This window comes from Doryrhamphus excisus, linkage group LG18, assembly GCF_037039965.1.
Source record: "Doryrhamphus excisus strain RoL-2023G ecotype Guam linkage group LG18, RoL_Dexc_Guam_v1.1, whole genome shotgun sequence".
NCBI classification, from domain to species: domain Eukaryota; kingdom Metazoa; phylum Chordata; class Actinopteri; order Syngnathiformes; family Syngnathidae; genus Doryrhamphus; species Doryrhamphus excisus.
This window is the reverse complement of record NC_136374.1, coordinates 14,897,165-14,913,785: the sequence shown is the minus strand read 5'-3', so window position 1 is coordinate 14,913,785 and position 16,621 is coordinate 14,897,165. Positions and strand designations below refer to the sequence as shown.

The 16,621-nt window shown below is 42.9% G+C and overlaps 2 protein-coding genes across 4 annotated transcripts in view; one reads left to right on the top strand and one right to left on the bottom strand.

The window, feature by feature from the left end:
* The window catches only part of il17rd (interleukin 17 receptor D), a 32,725-nt gene extending 16,973 nt beyond the window's left edge, over positions 1 to 15,752 (bottom strand). For 2 of the 3 annotated variants that reach the window (XM_078798765.1, XM_078798766.1), the window contains exons 1-5: positions 15,279 to 15,752; positions 14,581 to 14,867; positions 10,704 to 10,792; positions 9,612 to 9,704; positions 7,957 to 8,114 (exon numbers count right to left, since the gene is read on the bottom strand). In XM_078798765.1, coding sequence (XP_078654891.1) covers positions 7,957 to 8,076 — 120 coding nt within the window. In that variant the 5' untranslated portion in view covers positions 8,077 to 8,114; positions 9,612 to 9,704; positions 10,704 to 10,792; positions 14,581 to 14,867; positions 15,279 to 15,752. Of the gene's footprint in view, positions 1 to 7,956; positions 8,115 to 9,611; positions 9,752 to 10,703; positions 10,793 to 14,580; positions 14,868 to 15,278 lie in introns of those variants that run through there. The other variant, XM_058055235.2, reaches the window with a different exon arrangement.
* Positions 8,726 to 16,414, top strand: appl1 (adaptor protein, phosphotyrosine interaction, PH domain and leucine zipper containing 1). Its single transcript, XM_058055237.2, has 22 exons — positions 8,726 to 8,904; positions 9,475 to 9,573; positions 9,666 to 9,725; positions 10,541 to 10,612; positions 10,712 to 10,799; positions 10,868 to 10,909; positions 10,999 to 11,057; positions 11,134 to 11,280; positions 12,154 to 12,236; positions 12,385 to 12,546; positions 12,630 to 12,818; positions 12,899 to 12,941; positions 13,008 to 13,064; positions 13,370 to 13,461; positions 13,577 to 13,753; positions 13,846 to 13,898; positions 14,328 to 14,502; positions 14,602 to 14,638; positions 14,716 to 14,856; positions 15,021 to 15,071; positions 15,143 to 15,232; positions 15,302 to 16,414. Exons 1-22 carry the CDS (start codon positions 8,851 to 8,853, stop codon positions 15,455 to 15,457), a joined length of 2,127 nt encoding a protein of 708 aa, XP_057911220.2. The 5' UTR covers positions 8,726 to 8,850; the 3' UTR covers positions 15,458 to 16,414.
* The last annotated feature ends 207 nt before the right edge of the window (positions 16,415 to 16,621 follow it).

Here is a 16,621-nt window from a genome sequence, read left to right as displayed (position 1 = left end):
AAATTATTTTTTTCAGATTAAAATGAACAAAGCATTATTAGAGCCCTGTAGACATGACAAAACACGACTATAGTCACATTTATACTCTTTTTTTTATTTACAACATATTGCGCAACTGCAGGGTCTTGAGACACATGCTAACTCGCAAACTAGAGAGCTAGCGACCTAAACGGTAGCCTTCAAGTTATTTCCTTTAAACTTAAATAGCCACAAACTTACCACTTCCACACGGATAGGGAGGGTAACTATTAACAGTTATTTAACCTTTAACATGAACATTAATCAAACGTAATAATTTTTTCTGGGTACATGATACCATACAGCATCCATATCAAACTTGCGCGGGCCGCACTAACATTAAACTTTCATATCAAGGCGGGGGCCTCAAATTAGTGTCCTGCGGGCCACATTTGGCCCGCGGGCCGCGTGTTTGAGACCCCTGAGCTAGCAAAAACTTGTCCAATTGGGAGACAACATTAGGACCAAATTTCCCAAGCAGACACAAATAGCACTAGAGCTAAGGGCTATTTAGAGAATATTTACCCTCTTTTTAACAGTTTTGCGTGACAGTTAAGAATGTTAAAAAGGACAACTGGCTAGTCTGTTTTGATTTATTTTTTGACACGGTTTGTTATTTGCGTGGCAACCTTGATTATTGACTCTCTGACAAACCCCCCCCCCCCCGCGCCTTGAAACAAAAACAGCAGGAAGTCGAGATGGCTGGAGGCCGTTTGGTGCAGAGGAGCTTCAAAAAGGTCGGACAGCTGCTTTCTAACGAGCGCTTTCTTTCGCCTTGAGCATCAAGAGTGGCTGTGCACTCCTTAGTCGGCCCTCGTAACCACAACGCTGGACATGTGTAACGTCGTAAGATGGTGAGGATTACGAAACCTTCATACTTTTACAACAAAAAGGGCCTTTGCTTCGACCAGGTGCTTCTCTTAAGTGCTGATCATTGGCCAACTCCCCCATGGCGGGGAAAAAAAACATGTTCCAACATAAAAATACTGCAGTACTTGTCGACATGTACAACAATAAGATGCTAAAAGGGCTAAAGCTAAGCAGAATCTCCCTTGGGATTCCCCAAATGCACGATAGCTTCCTGAGCTAATCACACAGCTAATTGCAGCCTGAGCTCGTTGAAGTCTAGCGGCAATTAATCATGGCGCCGCGGGGAGGAGGAGACTCGAAGAGGAAGCACAGAGGGAGGGAGCAAGAGGGGGATGATGGCAGAGGTAATAATCAGCAGGCCTGCAGGGGAGGAAAGAGGAGAAGGAGGAATCTGATTAAACAGGAACTCCTTCAATTACGGCCTTCAAGGTTCACCGAGACTACTCTGCCTCCATTTTGTTTGGAGCTTCCAGATGTGCATGTTCAATCAGTTCATCAAGTTGCAGCGGAAAGAGAAGTCCTGTTTGGGCAATGCCAGAATAATTACTCGGAAAGATTACTGCAGAGGGCTGCACGGCGGACGAGTGGTTGGCGCTAGGAGACACAAGTTTGATTCCACTCATCTATGTGTGGAGTTTGCATGTTCTTCCCGTGCATGCATGGGTTTCCTCCGGTTTCCGCCCACATTCCAAAAACAGGTTAATTCATTCATTCATTTTCTACCGCTTTTTCCTCATGTGGGTCGCGGAAGGTGCTGGAGCCTATCCCAGCTGTCTTCAGGCAAGACGCGGGGTACACCCTGGACTGGTGGCCAGCCAATCACAGGGCACATATAGACAAACAACCATTCACACTCACATTCATACCTATGGACAATTTGGAGTGGCTAAATTAACCTAGCATGTTTTTGGAATGTGGGAGGAAACCGAAGTACCCGGAGAAAACCCACGCATGCACGGGGAGAACATGCGAAGTTGACACAGAGATGCCCAAGGTGGAATCGAACTCGGGTCTCTTAGCTGTGTGGTCTGTGCGCTAACCACTCACATAAATCATTCATTCATTCATTTTCTACCGCTTTTTCCTCACGAGGGTCGTGGGGGTGCTGGAGCCTATCCCAGCTGTCTTCGGGCGAGAGGCGGGGTACACCCTGGACTGGTGGCCAGCCAATCACAGGGCACATATAGACAAACAAACATTCACACTCACATTCATACCTATGGACAATTTGGAGTCGCCAATTAACCTAGCATGTTTTTGGAATGTGGGAGGAAACCGGAGTACCCGGAGAAAACCCACACATGCACGGTGAGAACATGCAAACTCCACACAGAGATGGCCGCGGGTGGAATCGAACTCGGGTCTCCCAGCTGCGTAACCACTCACATAAATCAATGAAAGTAAAAAAAACAATGACCATAGCCAATTAGTAAAATTAGGGCACTGAGAGAAAGTCAATGTTTCTGCTTTGTGAGCCTTGTCATCAAACTGATGTTCTGCTCCAGTTGAGTCAAGAATAAAAATGAAAGTAAAATATGTCAACAAGTTTAGCTGAGAAGAAGGAATGAGTCCACACTTCAAAAAAAAAAAAAAAAGCTGAGGACAAAAGTGAGGCGCAACAATGCAACCTGAAGAATTAAGTGTGTGTGCGTGTTTGAAAGCAGCCAAGCAGAGATTTTTCCCACCACAGGAACAAAACCTGCAGCTTCCACCTCCTGCATGACTGCTCCTCAATGAACCCCCCACCCCGCCACTACACAATTCCTCCTCGACTCCTGCTGACTGCTATTTAAGGTACAAGTCCTACTTCCTCTCGGGATGCTGATGTAGGAAGGTGTTATCTGCTCACTAAAAAGGTGACCTGGGCCAAAAAGAGGTTGTGGGGGGGTTACCACTAAGTGGTACAGTCCAGTTCAGATGGACAAGCTCGCTGTGTGTAACTGGTGTAACAGGTAATGTGGATAAAATTGTAATTTTTTCCACTGAAAATTTTCTTGATTAGCACTTTTCCTTTTGCGTGGTTCTGTGTAAACAGTGTGCACATGGAGAGCCGACTTACTTCACCCGCCTTATTGCGTTGACAGCGATTGTCAGTGTATTTGTCAACCAATCGTCACACTACAAATGCATACTCATACATCCCGTGGTTCAATTCCCTAGATCGGCATGCACCACAGCCTGAAATCCATCCATACCAGTGGTGTGTCCAAACTACAGTCAGAAAAAATGACTCATTTAACTCAATTAATGAAGCCAAAATGATTAAATCCACTAATTGTGAATGTGGGGCTGCATGGTGGACGAGTGGTTAGCATTTTGGCCACACAGTCAGGAGATGGATAAGACCTGGTTTCGATTTGATTTCCGAAAACAAGCACTGTATGCTAGATTAATTGGCGACTCCAAATTGTCCATAGGTATGAATGTGAGTGTGAATGGTTGTTTGTCTATATGTGCCCTGTGATTGGCTGGCCACTAGTCCAGGGTGTACCCCGCCTCTTGTCCTAAGACAGCTGGGATAGGCTCCAGCACCCACACGACCTTCGTGAGGAAAAGCAGTAGAAAATGAATAAATGAACAATATTTGACACGGCTGCACGGCAGTCGAGTGGTTAGCGCACAGGCCACACAGCTAGAAGACCTCTGTGTGGAGTTTGCATGTTCTCCCCGTGCATGCGTGGGTTTTCTCCGGGTACTCCGGTTTCCTCCCACATTCCAAAATCATGCTAGGTTAATTGGCGGCTCCAAATTGTCCATAGGTATGAATGTGAGTGTGAATGGTTGTTTGTCTATATGTGCCCTGTGATTGGCTGGCGACCAGTCCAGGGTGTACCCCGCCTCTCGTCCTAAGACAGCTGGGATAGGCTCCAGCACCCCCGCGACCCTCGTGAGGAAAAAGCGTTAGAAAATGAATGAATGAATATGTTATTGTATATTTGTGTATTATGTTGACCAGTGATTTATTGTTATTACTGTTTGAACCCCTTTTAGTTCTCACGTTGGTTTTTGGAATAAATCCATCAATAAACTCAAGAACTAGTTGCTGTCTGTTGTTGCACATCCGAGCGAGTTACACCTGTGATTGGCTGGCAACCAATCCAGGGTGTACCCCGCCCCCCGCCTCTCGCCCGAAGACAGCTGAGACTGAATGTGAATAAAATATGAATTCAAATTACCATTTTTCCACTCCATTTAAAAAAACACCAAGGACACTCAGTGTTTGGACGACAATTCATCTTCCCACAGAAATCCTTGAATGACAAGGAGACCGACAAAGATGTTTGAAGTATGTGAGAATTTCTCATCGGAAGGACGCCATCTGCGTTCCCCTCTGAAGCTCTCCGATGCCAAAAGCATTCAAGCCCCGCAGCACGCTGGGAGACAGGACAGTCAGAGACCTGCTTGGAAAGTTGCAAGTCCAGCCAGGAGGAAGCAGAATCATTTCCCTTGTGCGTCCTTCAGCAGATGTTTTACAGACTTGAAGAGACGGGTGGAAAAAAAAAAAGCAGGAAGAAATTTCCTCTTGTAGGATTTTGAAGGTTTAGGAGTTGAAGGAGGAGGATCACCGTGACATGGTTGAACATTGTTTTTTGGAAGAAAAAATAAACACAAAGGGATTTTTCCAGGGTGGACTCTTTCAGGTACAGGTGAGACTGTGGAATATGATCCAGGAAGCAGCAAATCTGATCTGAGATCTAAGCGAGGGAGTCGGGGGGGGGCAGCTCCGGTCCACAAAGGCCGACTGGAACATGAGAGGCTTTAAAACGATTTTATACCGCATTTGTTTATCTTTGCTGATCTAAATGTGTTGAAACTCAAACAACAACAACAACAACAACAACAACAGTCATACCCGTCAACATTGACAGTTATGACTGTTGCATTTGTTTCATGGATCATTTCTGTGATTGGAGCATCTGGCCCTATTGAAAACCATACATGTACCTTTCACACAGGCACTGCCCAGCCTCTGATGTTATCACAAAGGATTACTTCCTCAAACCTCACCTCCCAATTACAGTCTAAGTGTTGTTTACACAGAACAACACAGCTTTTAAAAGAGTTAGTGATTGTGCTGTTAAGTGTTTGCATGCCAAATGATGTCATGCTGCATTGATTTGAGCGTACTCGACACCAAATTATGATTATTATTAGCTCGTCTTTAGCAACAATCACCAAGAAAACAAGAGAAACGTGGCATTGATTAGAAAATAAAATGAGCACGAATGCAGTGGGGATGATGTCACTTGAGACTTCCTGGCCCCCGCAAACAAATGCTCTCCGTGCTGTGCTTACGCCAAAAACTTACATCGACATATAAGTATGTTATTTATTTCCCAAATGAAACATAATGAGCCTGAATGTCACTGAGAAGACTGTAGACCTCAGACAATGTTAAACTGGTAACAAACGCGACAGGGCTTTCGGTCGTGGTGGCGAGTGTCATCGTGTGCGATCGGCCGCAAGAAATGGTAATGGTTTTATTTCATTTGAACATGCATCAGATTACAATTGAATGCATCACATAATCAGTTCACAGTTCCACATGTCCAAAAGGAGTAGGAAGAAGCAAAGCTTATTAAATCCTACCCCTCCATCTGGTACTTTTACAATCTGCAACTGTTACATTTGTTCACTTCCTGCTTTCTTAATATGTTTTTGTTTTTTTTTGTCACGTACCGAAGTACAAGGTGATATGAGCATCCAATGACATAATGGGTACCATATTAAGTGTCAATATAGTGATATATATAGCACATCATGACTGGTTCAAGACTCTTCATCCTTGTATTTAGCAAACATCAACTGCTTGTATTGTTTCTTGAATTGACTCATCGTTGTGCATTGTTTGAGTTCCTTACTCAATCCATTCCATAGTTTGATTCCACATACTGAAATGCTATGGCTTTTTAACGTAGTCCTAGCATATAAGTGTTTCAAATGTAGTTCTTCCCTGAGATCATATTTCTCCTCTCTTGTAGAGAAGTATTGGATGACATTTTTAGCTAATTGGTTATTTTTAGCCTTATGCATTATTTTAGCTGTTTGAAGATTAACTATATCAGCAAGTTGAAGTATTTGTGATTTTAGAAATAAGGAGTTAGTATGTTCTCTGTAGGCGGCATTATGAATTATCCTTACTGACCTTTTTTGGTCAGTGTGTTATGTGTTTTTATCCAGATTGTACCAAAAAGTGTTTCTTCTGTAAACAAGCAGCTCTTCTACAAAAAAGTTGGCAGTGTAGTTTGTGTGTGATCCTGCTAGCAAAAACACCAAACAAAGCGTCTAAACTTTCTGACTCCCAACCACTCTGAGGTTCACATGAACGATAATCTGTTTACATCCAATGCCCCGAGGTTCCGCAACGGCCTGATTGAACCAGCTTGATTTCTTTTTGTTTAGGGAGCCTGATGTTTTTGCACAAACACCATGGAGTATGAATGGTGCATTTATAAAAAAGTGACATTGCCAACTCGTGGCCAGGTATCCATACTACACTTTTCTCACCACTTGAGAACATGGATTGTTCCGGTATGCAAACAAACAATTTGTTTTAATGTAAACCTACAAAAAGACACACAACCAGGCTTTGAAAAAAAGCCTACACACCTCTAACAACTTCACACCTGTTAAATAGCAGGCCATGAAACCCCCATACAGAGCTGCTTTTGATGTGTGTGTGTGTGTGTGTGTGTGCACACGTCTTTTTTGGGGTGGGGGGGGTGCAGGAAGGAATGTTTCAGCAGAGTAAACAGAGTGAGGCTTCCTGTAGACAACACTTCAAAGGCAACAAGCGGAAACCAAGATAGCACACACAGAAAGTCAAAAAAGGTAGGGGACGCTTCTCCATGCAGGAACGCAAAAACCTGGAGACCACTCACATTGCTCAAGTGTGTGTGTGTGTGTGTGTGTGTGACCATTGTCCATAAACACAAATAAATAACTACAATGCTAACACACACACACACAGGTGACTAGAGCAGAAATTAAATAAGTTTATTTTACACAAAAATCAAATCAGATGGAAAATCTTTTTTTTCAGTGCACTTGCAAACATCTGTTCCAGCACAGCTGGTTGCACATTTGCACTAATTGTGGCCCATCTTAGACCACCCCGCCCCCAAAACTCCAAAATCAAACTGGTGTGAAGTGAAAAAGCAGAAAGCCAAGTGGATGAGGAGGTGGCACTCCTCACATATTGCTCTTTTCCACATCAAATGACAGGAAGTAAGTTTTACTACCAGCAATTCACCTCAAACGACAACGCTGAAGGGAAATAAGTGGAAGCTCTTAAGTCTTGTTTTATGGCAAAACATGGCCTGCACACTGCCTATTGCTTTACGGCTTATGGTTATTATTAACATTGTTGGATTTTGTGATCTTTTAAAGTTAAAATTATTGCTCTCTTTGACTGCAAGCTACCTGTTCAGACACAACAAACGATGATTCACATTGGAACTATCTACATCAGGGGGATTCAGGGGCACCAAATACATATACATATATATTTTTACAGTAATTAAAAATATGTGTTATTAGCATGTGAGCCTTTTCTTTGTACCATTTTTTGCTGTTTTTTCTACAAAATATACAAACGCAAATTGGATAACCCTAATTTATGTTATACCCACGTTGTAAATCTTGTGTTTATTACATTCTATTTAACACAATTGTACCAATGTTAGCCAAACCAAACCTTAGCCGAATTGATGGCAAGGAACAAGGCTAATCGATGAAACTTTGAAAAGACGCTAAATATCTCAATAAACTTTGCACAGCAGCGACTAATCTTTAAATGCCCACTTTTTCAAGTGTAGTTCGGATTGGAAGGTCCCCGGCAGGTAACGCGATAGACGCAGTGTGTGCTGAAATGCAACAAGGTAAGTTTCTAAACTTTTTACTTTGGTTCTTCCAGGTCGTGTTAGCTAAGCGTAGCGAATGTGTGGAACAATACAAAGCTGACATAAAAGTGCGACAACACCTGAGCATGTTCACGGTTCATTCACATTGGTGATAACTTATAAGAACCACAACAAGAAAAGAGTAGAAAAGTGATTTTTTTTTTACCTTGAAGGCACATCGTTCTTGATTTGCTCTCCTGTTGCCTGAAAGCGTAGATCCAAAAGAAACATTCCAGATGAGAAGCAAACCGGGGAGACAAAATACGAGGCAGCGAGGGGACGCCATTCCTCTCTTAAGTCTCGACAACCTCTGAAGGAAAGGATCTGAGAGTGTGTGTTTGTGTTTGTGCGTGTGGCAGAGAACCACCCACACACGGAGGGAGAGAGAGAGAGAGAGAAAGAGAGAGAGAGATTCGAATGTAATTATTACAGTATTGTTATAGAACAAGCCAATTTAATTTCGTATGTACAATAAAATATCTTCACAAAAAGGAAAAGAAAAATAATTAGAAATTAGACGGAATAAAATAATTTAGAGTATTTTTGTGTGATAATCACGTATCAAAACAAGCTTGAAGCTTTACAATTACAGCACCCATTCGCTAACATTACGGCAAACTATTATTGTTTTATGATTGCTGTATATTTTTTTATTTTCATAATTTCTTCTTTGATATTGAATGTATGCATATCTACATCGAGATATGTATCGAAAACCACAAACACCAATGTATATTTAAAAAAATACACAAACAAATTACACGCTTTATGCCTACCTGGCTGTCATTTTGGCTCTACGGTGTACGTGTAAAGGACAGTGAAAGCGATTGAACTCAGAGCCAAAATGGCGCCCGTACATGTTAACAAAAGAGCCAATCAAAAGCATGGACGTTTTTGTTTGTCCAATCAAAATCGAGCAAGAGGCGGAGTTTTTAAGGGACTGTTGTGGATTCAGCGTCACCCAAAAAAAATCATAAAAGTGGGAGTTGACGGGCTAATTTGTTTTGTGTGTTTTCTGTCGTCGATTAGTATTTATCGACGCACCATCCCAGCCGCAGCCATGCCCGGGATAGAGAAGCTGCCAATCGAGGAGACACTGGAGGACAGTCCGCAGGTAAAATAAACTAAACAAACATTCCTCACTAGAAGCTTCACGCTAGCATGCTAACGCGAGCCACTCCTGCTGCTAAGCTAACAGTAGTTGTCAACAGCTAGCAAATGGGCTTTCACTTTCAAGATACTTTCTAAAGATTAGAAGCCTGCCGACGTAAAGCAAAGATGTCAAAATAGCCAGCTGGGGCTCGTCGGGGGCTAAAGTGACACATCAGCTGATGGATATTTCCATCGCGACTTTGGGAGGCGTCTCCTTGAATGAGCCGTTAGCATGCTGCTTCCCTAGCCGCCCTGAGGCTAGCTCCTTATGGACGCGAAGCACGGTGCTGCACTCTGTATTGTATTTGTTTAAGAAGGGCCACAGAATCGTTGCTAGGTGGGATGTACCTGCTTGTGTCGCTTGCAACACCTGCTGTGACGTCACCGAACGGCAACTTCCTGCTTTGTCTGACGTCAACATCCCAGATTAACATGACAAATCTGTGCTTTTTACACTGTAACTGCTTTTAATTTATAGGTAAGACGCACTGAGGTGTACAGTTTTCTATCTTCACCCCTTTTATCTTGCCAGACGCGCTCTCTGCTTGGGGTGTTTGAAGAGGACACGGCTGCCATCAGCAGCTACTGTGCACAGCTTTATCAAGCCATGCACAGGGTATATGATGCCCAGGTAAGTATGTACACATGTCACGAGTGCAGATGCGTTACCAGTGGGGGAGAGAACCACAACATGTGGCCACTTTGCTGTGTGTGTTCTTTCAGAATGAGCTGAGCGCTGCCACACATCTGACGTCCAGACTGCTGAAAGAATATGACAAACAGGTTTTGTACTTTCCTGTTTTCACTGAAATGTCAGAATATGCGAAAAGTGTGCGTTATATAGTACAAGCCGTTAAAATGACAATTTCAAAGGTAAGATCATAGTCTAGAAAGCCTGTGATGATTCCACGGCATCATGTCAAAGCACCTGCTGGACTGTATTAAACTTCTCCGCCAAATGCTGCTCAACGCCATTAGGGGGCATATTTGCATGGATAATGTTCAAATATGATTGAAATGGACGTACTTAAATATTTAGTAAAGACCACTTCCACCAGTTTGGTGAGCTATGAGTGAAGATTTATGCTTTTGTGTTTTGTTTGTGCCTGACAAGTCTTATCTTTTTAGGAACAATAAATAATAACTTTCCTTTTAGTTGTTCATTTGGATTCAGATTATGTTAATGTCTGGTGACTGGGCTGGCCAATCCTGGAGCAATTCAGATCATTTTATCAATGAGTTATTGGAGTCATTGCTGAGACATAAGGATGCAGTCCTCTAAGCTCATGGGAGTCAAAAACTGTATTAACTCCTCTTGCCAAGGTACCCTGACTACCCGGTGTTTTCAAAGGAAAATATCATTTCTACGTACATTATTTTGGTATGCGACAAGACTTTTGTACAAGCAACCTTTTTATCCCAATTAAATGATAACACTCAATGAATTATAAAAGACTTAATTTTGCTATCAGCATAATGTAGTTGCTTTTGTCTTTCATATAAGCTATTTCTTATTCCTACGACCTGGATAAACGACAAGACTTGTCAGGCATTGTATAATCCGAATCATTGATCCAGTTTGTTACTGCTGCCCAAAGCGTTTTCCTTTAGGGGGCGATGACGAGGTGATGAGCTCCACCCTGCAGCAGTTCGCAAAAGTCATCGATGAGGTGCATACAAAAAAAAAACACCATACACATCACCACTGTTCACTTGTCATGCTGAATGGCCTACTTGAACTCTCTCTCCCGGGTTCTTTACCTTTATAGTTGAGCTCCTGTCACGCCGTCTTGTCCACCCAGCTTGCCGATGCCATGATGTTCCCCATAAGTCAGTTCAAAGAGAGAGACCTGAAAGGTACGGTCAGATAATCTGTCAGATGACATCACTGGCGCAACAAACTGCTGAAAATATTGTTTTTGCAGAGATCCTCACCCTGAAAGAGGTCTTCCAAATATCCAGTGATGGTATAAATATCAATGCATTAACAACAATAGAGAACTGTACATCAGGATTAGCATATAAACCCAATTGTGTTGCCGTCTTATTCCTGCAGATCATGACATAGCAATCAACAGATACAGTCGCCTGTCCAAGAAGAAAGACAATGACAAGGTAAGTCCTACAAAGGAGACAACAACTGGTAGGCATGACGCGATTGTGTGTGAAGAGGTTGTCTTGTGCAATGCAGATGCGGGCCGAGGCGGTGGAGGATGTGTACACGTCACGCAAGAAGCAGCACCAGACCATGATGCACTACTTCTGTTCCCTCAACACACTGCAGTACAAGAAGAAGATGGCACTGCTGGAACCGCTGCTTGGCTACATGCAAGCCCAGGTTGGCGTGCACACAATCATTTGATCAAAATAATACATGGTTCTGCTAAATTGATTGAGATTTTTTTTTTGATAAATTGTACAAGGCAGCGAACAGCAGAGGGCGCAATTATTCACACAAAGCGAACCGGCTCAAAATTGTAAGTAGGGCTGAGCGCTATATTAATATAAATATTTAACAGTGGAAAAAACTGATTTAAAAACCCTGCTGAAAACAATTGACTCACATTGTCCAGCGAGCTTAGCTGTCACAATTATTTACTACGACAAGCTCAACCACAAATGTACAAGTCAGTCAGGTAGTTGCGAAACCTGATGCACTTGGCAGGTTGGTGTCCCTGGCACAAAATGTTAAAATGTCCCTTTAAACAGAGCACTCCTTCAGATTTAGTTTTTTTGTTATTTGCTGAGGATTTGAGCACAGCTAAAAGTTTATTCTAAAAGATAATATGACTTTTTCAGTATTTATTGCAAAAAGAGAATGGCCTACTTGAATTCAGCGACTATTTTATTAGATAAAAACTTTTAATGTCCATGTTGCATGAAGCTTTTAACATTTAAAAAAACATCCTCATGTTAATTTATTTTAATAAAACAAGTTCACATGCATATTTGGCTTTGATTTTGTCTAAACTCACTTTGCAGAAAAAAAATGTCGAAATTGAACCTAAATATATCGAGTTTAGAGTTTAAAAATTGAAAGGTCACATGAATTTTGGTAATTGTGTGTAATTTGCACAACAACTAATTGCATTTGTGTGTGTCTATACAACACAGACTAGTGTAAAGTGAATGGAATGAGGTTCCAAGGCTGGTGAAGTCAACGCCTCAATAACCACTGTACTGTTGGTTTTTGTTTTTTTTTTTCGTGCAGATCAGTTTCTTTAAGCTGGGTTCGGAAAACCTCAGCCAACAGTGGGAGGACTTCCTGGCCACCATCGGAACCAGTGTCCAAAAGTAAATACACTTTTCCAGCTGTGCAAGTCCTTTGCAAGAACACAAAAAGTTGATACTTGGTGCAAAATGGATGACAACATGCATAAACTTAGTTTACTTTAAGTGCATTGTGAGCACTAGTGATAGTAAAAAGTGAGTGTGTGTATAGCGTTCGTCGCGAGATGGAGGACGAGGTGGGCCAGATGCAGGAGACCATCCAGCAGCTGGAGAATCTATGTGACCCTTTGTATGCACCATGTGATCCGGACCCAGTCCACACACCCGTCTATCGAAACCTCACCAGGAAGCAGGGCTACCTCTACATTCGCAAGTACGCACCCATTTTTAATATTTTGCTCATGTTAGTAGTCGTTAATGCTAATACAGAGCTTAATGTGTCCATGTGCACCTCAGTAAGACCGGCCTGGTGTCGTCATCCTGGGAACGTCAGTACTTCTTCACACAAGGAGGCAACTTGATGCAGCAGGGCCGGGCCGAAGTGGCCGGAGGATTGGTTACCGACTTGGATAATGCCTCCGTCATGGCTGTGGACTGTGACGACCGCCGCTTCTGCTTTCAGGTCACGTCCTTCGATGGCAAAAAGTAAGAGACGTTCCTATCTCTAAGTGGCCCCAGAACTCAACTGGACCACAATGTCATGTTTTTATTTTGCCTTTTGTCAGAGTTGTGACACTACAGGCACAGAGCCGAAAGGACTGCGAGGAGGTAATTGGTTTAATTGACAAATGATTTGGGTTGATGGATGTTCCTTCACCGCTTTGCTTGCACTAGTGGATCTCCACCATCAACAACATCTCTCGCCGCATTTACCTCAGCGAGAACGCAGAGGTGAGTGATGGACACTGCAGGGTATGATGCCCAATTCACTTCTCACACTTTTTAAAAATCATTTTCGGATGATGCCTACATCAGTGAGTAAGCACGGCATTACATGTCTTTCAATGATGTATAGGTCGGCTATATGCACCTGACCGCTAATGCTGCAGTTATATTGCATTCATATCAGATTTATATTCACGGACTACATATGAGCCCTGAGTCACATTTGAAAAAAATCACATGACATGAAAAAAACTCAGAATTGACCTGCCTGAAAGCAGTTTTCCCTTCCATGCCCACACTTTTACCGACAGGAAGTGGCAGCCAGAGTCAACCAATCAGCTATTGAGGCAGTGACGCCATCACCATCTTTCCAGCAGAGACATGAGAGCATGCGGCCATCCAGGTTCGCTGTGTGTGTGTGTGTGTGTGTGTGTGTGTATGTGTCAGCACACAACATGACACACTCAGACCAGCACCCTAACAACACCCTCCTCCGCCTGTCTCACTCCCCACAACAGCAAGGGGAGCGTAGGCCGAACAAGCATCAGCTCTATTGGCTCTGAGCCCTCGCCCGCCCTCTCCGTGCTCTCATTGGACGCCCTTGTTGCCCCAGACACCCCCATCCAGTTTGATATCATCTCGCCTGTCTGTGAGGAGAACTCCGGGCATAGCAAGACGGCGGCTCAGTCTGGCAGGTTTGTGTCAAACCAAAGAAGCTGATGATTTTTGTATTTCAATTAATCATTTTATATTTTACATTTAATTGCGTCTGTGTGTGCACTCGCAGGAGAAGTAATCCATTCGGAGAGTCAGGTGACAACCCAGCTGAGGACAATGAAGGTATGATAAGTTCTACTTGGTTTAGTTTGCTAAATGATTGTAAATAATAATAATAATGACCTATTGTGACCATTGGTGAAGGCGCGCATCTTGAGCTGGGCATTTGCTGCCATTATTATGATGGTGATGATGATTATATTATTATTATTAAATTATAATAAATTAATAATAATAATAATAAATTAAGAATTATTATTCTCATGAGGATAAGCAGTAAAAATGAATTAATGTTTGACTCTTTGTTTACATTTTAATTTAAATGCTCACAGGATTGGTTTCATGATGATTTCAATTATTAATAATAATTATAATAAATTAACAATAGTACTATATTATAATAAATTAATAAATCATAATAAATTATTAGTATGATTAATAATAATATTATTATTGTTATAATTATTATTATTATTATGGGGTGTTTTCCAGACTCAATCCTTCACCAGCTCTTCATTGTTCGCTTCCTGGGCTCAATGGAGGTGAAAACTGCTGAGTCAGCAGACGTCATCCCCGAGACCATGAGGCAGATCCTGGCGGCTCGGGCCATTCACAACATCTTCAGGATGACCGAGTCGCACCTGCTGGTCACCTGCGACTGCCTCAAGTATGAAGCCATCTTTGTGTTCTCTATCCTGCATGTATACAAGTGTGTGTGTGTGTGTGTGTGTGTGTGTGTCGTCACCTGCTGTATGTTGCTGTGCAGGCTCATCGATCCCCAGACACAAGTTACTCGACTCAGGGTAGGTGGATGCTTCCGAATGCAGCACGTATAGCTCCACGGGTCCTGCTTCCAACCAGTTCTTTTGGTGTCCGCTAGTTCCCCCTGGGCAGCGTACTTCAGTCATCGTCCCACCAGGACAACAAGAGGCTGTTTGGATTCATCCTGCAGGTGGCAAGCGGGCGGCCCGACAGCCGAGCCGTGTGCTACATCTTCGAGTCCAACGATGACGGCGAGAAGGTTGTGAGACACTTTGAACAATAGAAAATAGAACTCTGTTAAGTCAGTAGTAGTGTTATGAATGAATTGATGTCGCTTTCAATGAACCAATGAGGTTCTGTTAAACATTACACTTTGTATTGAACTTGTGTAACATCAGAGTACCACTTTCACTTTCATTTCAGATCACTGACAGCATTGGCCTGGCCAAGCAGATTGCCCTCCATTCTACGCTGGTGAGTCTCACTTTCATTTCTTACTGGCTTGTTGCCTTTAAGTGTGTGACACCGCTCCTATCACGCGGTAGGACCGCAAGGCAGCAGGGAAGAGGAAGGAGCAAGACAAGGCCAAAGAGAAGCAGGAAGAGGAGCTCAGCAAGCAGAAACAAATCGAGAAGGTGGCCTTTTGTTCCATGTTCGACTCCCTCAGTAGCGTGCGCTCACCTTGTCTTTTTGTCGACTTTCAGGATCTGGAGGAGCAGAGTCGCCTCATCGCTGCATCAAGTCGCCCTGGCAACCCAACGGCAGCCGATGGACACTTTGTGGTGCTGAGCAACAGCCAATCAGAGGACAGCGATACCACGGGAGAGGAGGGCAAAAGGAAGGGCGAGTCGGAAGCCTGACCACACATGAAAGAATGCATGTTTGATCCCCGTCCAGCTCCGACACTCGAGTCCATGCTCAGGAATCAACACCTGGGATGCCTGGGAATGGAAAACAACCTCAACGTGTCTAGTTACTGACTCTTATAGGTTCTTAAAAATGCTTTTATACAGGCTCCTGAAAAAACATGCAGCTATAAATCAACCTTATTGTATAATTTCCTTTTATAAACAAGCTGCAAGGAGGTGAAGCAGACCCAGAAACAGACCCGCCCCTTTCTCTGGTTCAGTTTGGATACAAAGCTCTGCCTCCAGCCACTGAGACTGTTCGGTCCGCCAATATGAGTTCAGCACTCTTGTGATTTTTTTTTGTTTATTTTTTGTCCTCAGTGGCACGGTTTAAAGTGGCTTTCTGTATTGCACGTGAACGCTCCAAGGGCGCTCCAAGGGCGCTCCAGTGTTAATGGTGGATGTTCAAGTTCAGTCAGCTTCCAACCCAAAAGCACTATATTGCATACATGATCGATGCAAACTGGATCTTCAGCTTCCAATTTGATTCTACTGAGCACTGAGGTCGAAGGTCGGCTCCACGGAAGAGCCTCAAAAGATTTAAATGTAGACTTCCTCAAAAACAAAAATGAAAATTACTGTAGTATGATTAGCAAGGAATATATTGTTTGGCTCTGAAGTTAATGTGCCAAATGTGTTTAAATCTACAAAGTATGATAGGATAATAGCTCTCTGATGATTGTTGATGGTCGGAAATCACAACCTTCACCACAGAGGACAAAATCAGTACGTTTACGAAGGATAACGATGTTTGGTTTTGTGTTGTTTTTTTTTTGCTGTAGGCGAAAAGCTCACGTCGACCGTTCAGCACTTTACTGACGCCATCTTGGACTGTAAATACGCCTCAGTGATCAATAATCAATGGCTTAAATAGCTTTTTACAGACGAATAAAGCACTAACTCCATCCACCTTGGCTCGGCTACACTGTTCAGAAATGCCCTACTGGTGTCTGTTATCGGTAAAGGTAAAGGTACTGTAATCGGGGCGCTACTCAACTGACAAGTAGCAAATATGTAAAAATATTTTAGCCATGTTTCAACAATTGAAATAAGGACAAACTAGCGCCGCTATTACTTATAGCTGAACTTTTACACGCTCAAACCGCTAAAATTTGA

Coding starts and splice junctions, on each gene's coding strand:
- appl1 (XM_058055237.2), top strand. CDS start 8,851: ATGCCCGGGATAGAGAAGCTGCCAATCGAGGAGACACTGGAGGACAGT. Junction 9,726..10,540: donor TGAAAGAATATGACAAACAG/GTTTTGTACTTT, acceptor TGCTGCCCAAAG/CGTTTTCCTTTAGGGGGCGA. Junction 12,942..13,007: donor GCCGAAAGGACTGCGAGGAG/GTAATTGGTTTA, acceptor TGCTTGCACTAG/TGGATCTCCACCATCAACAA.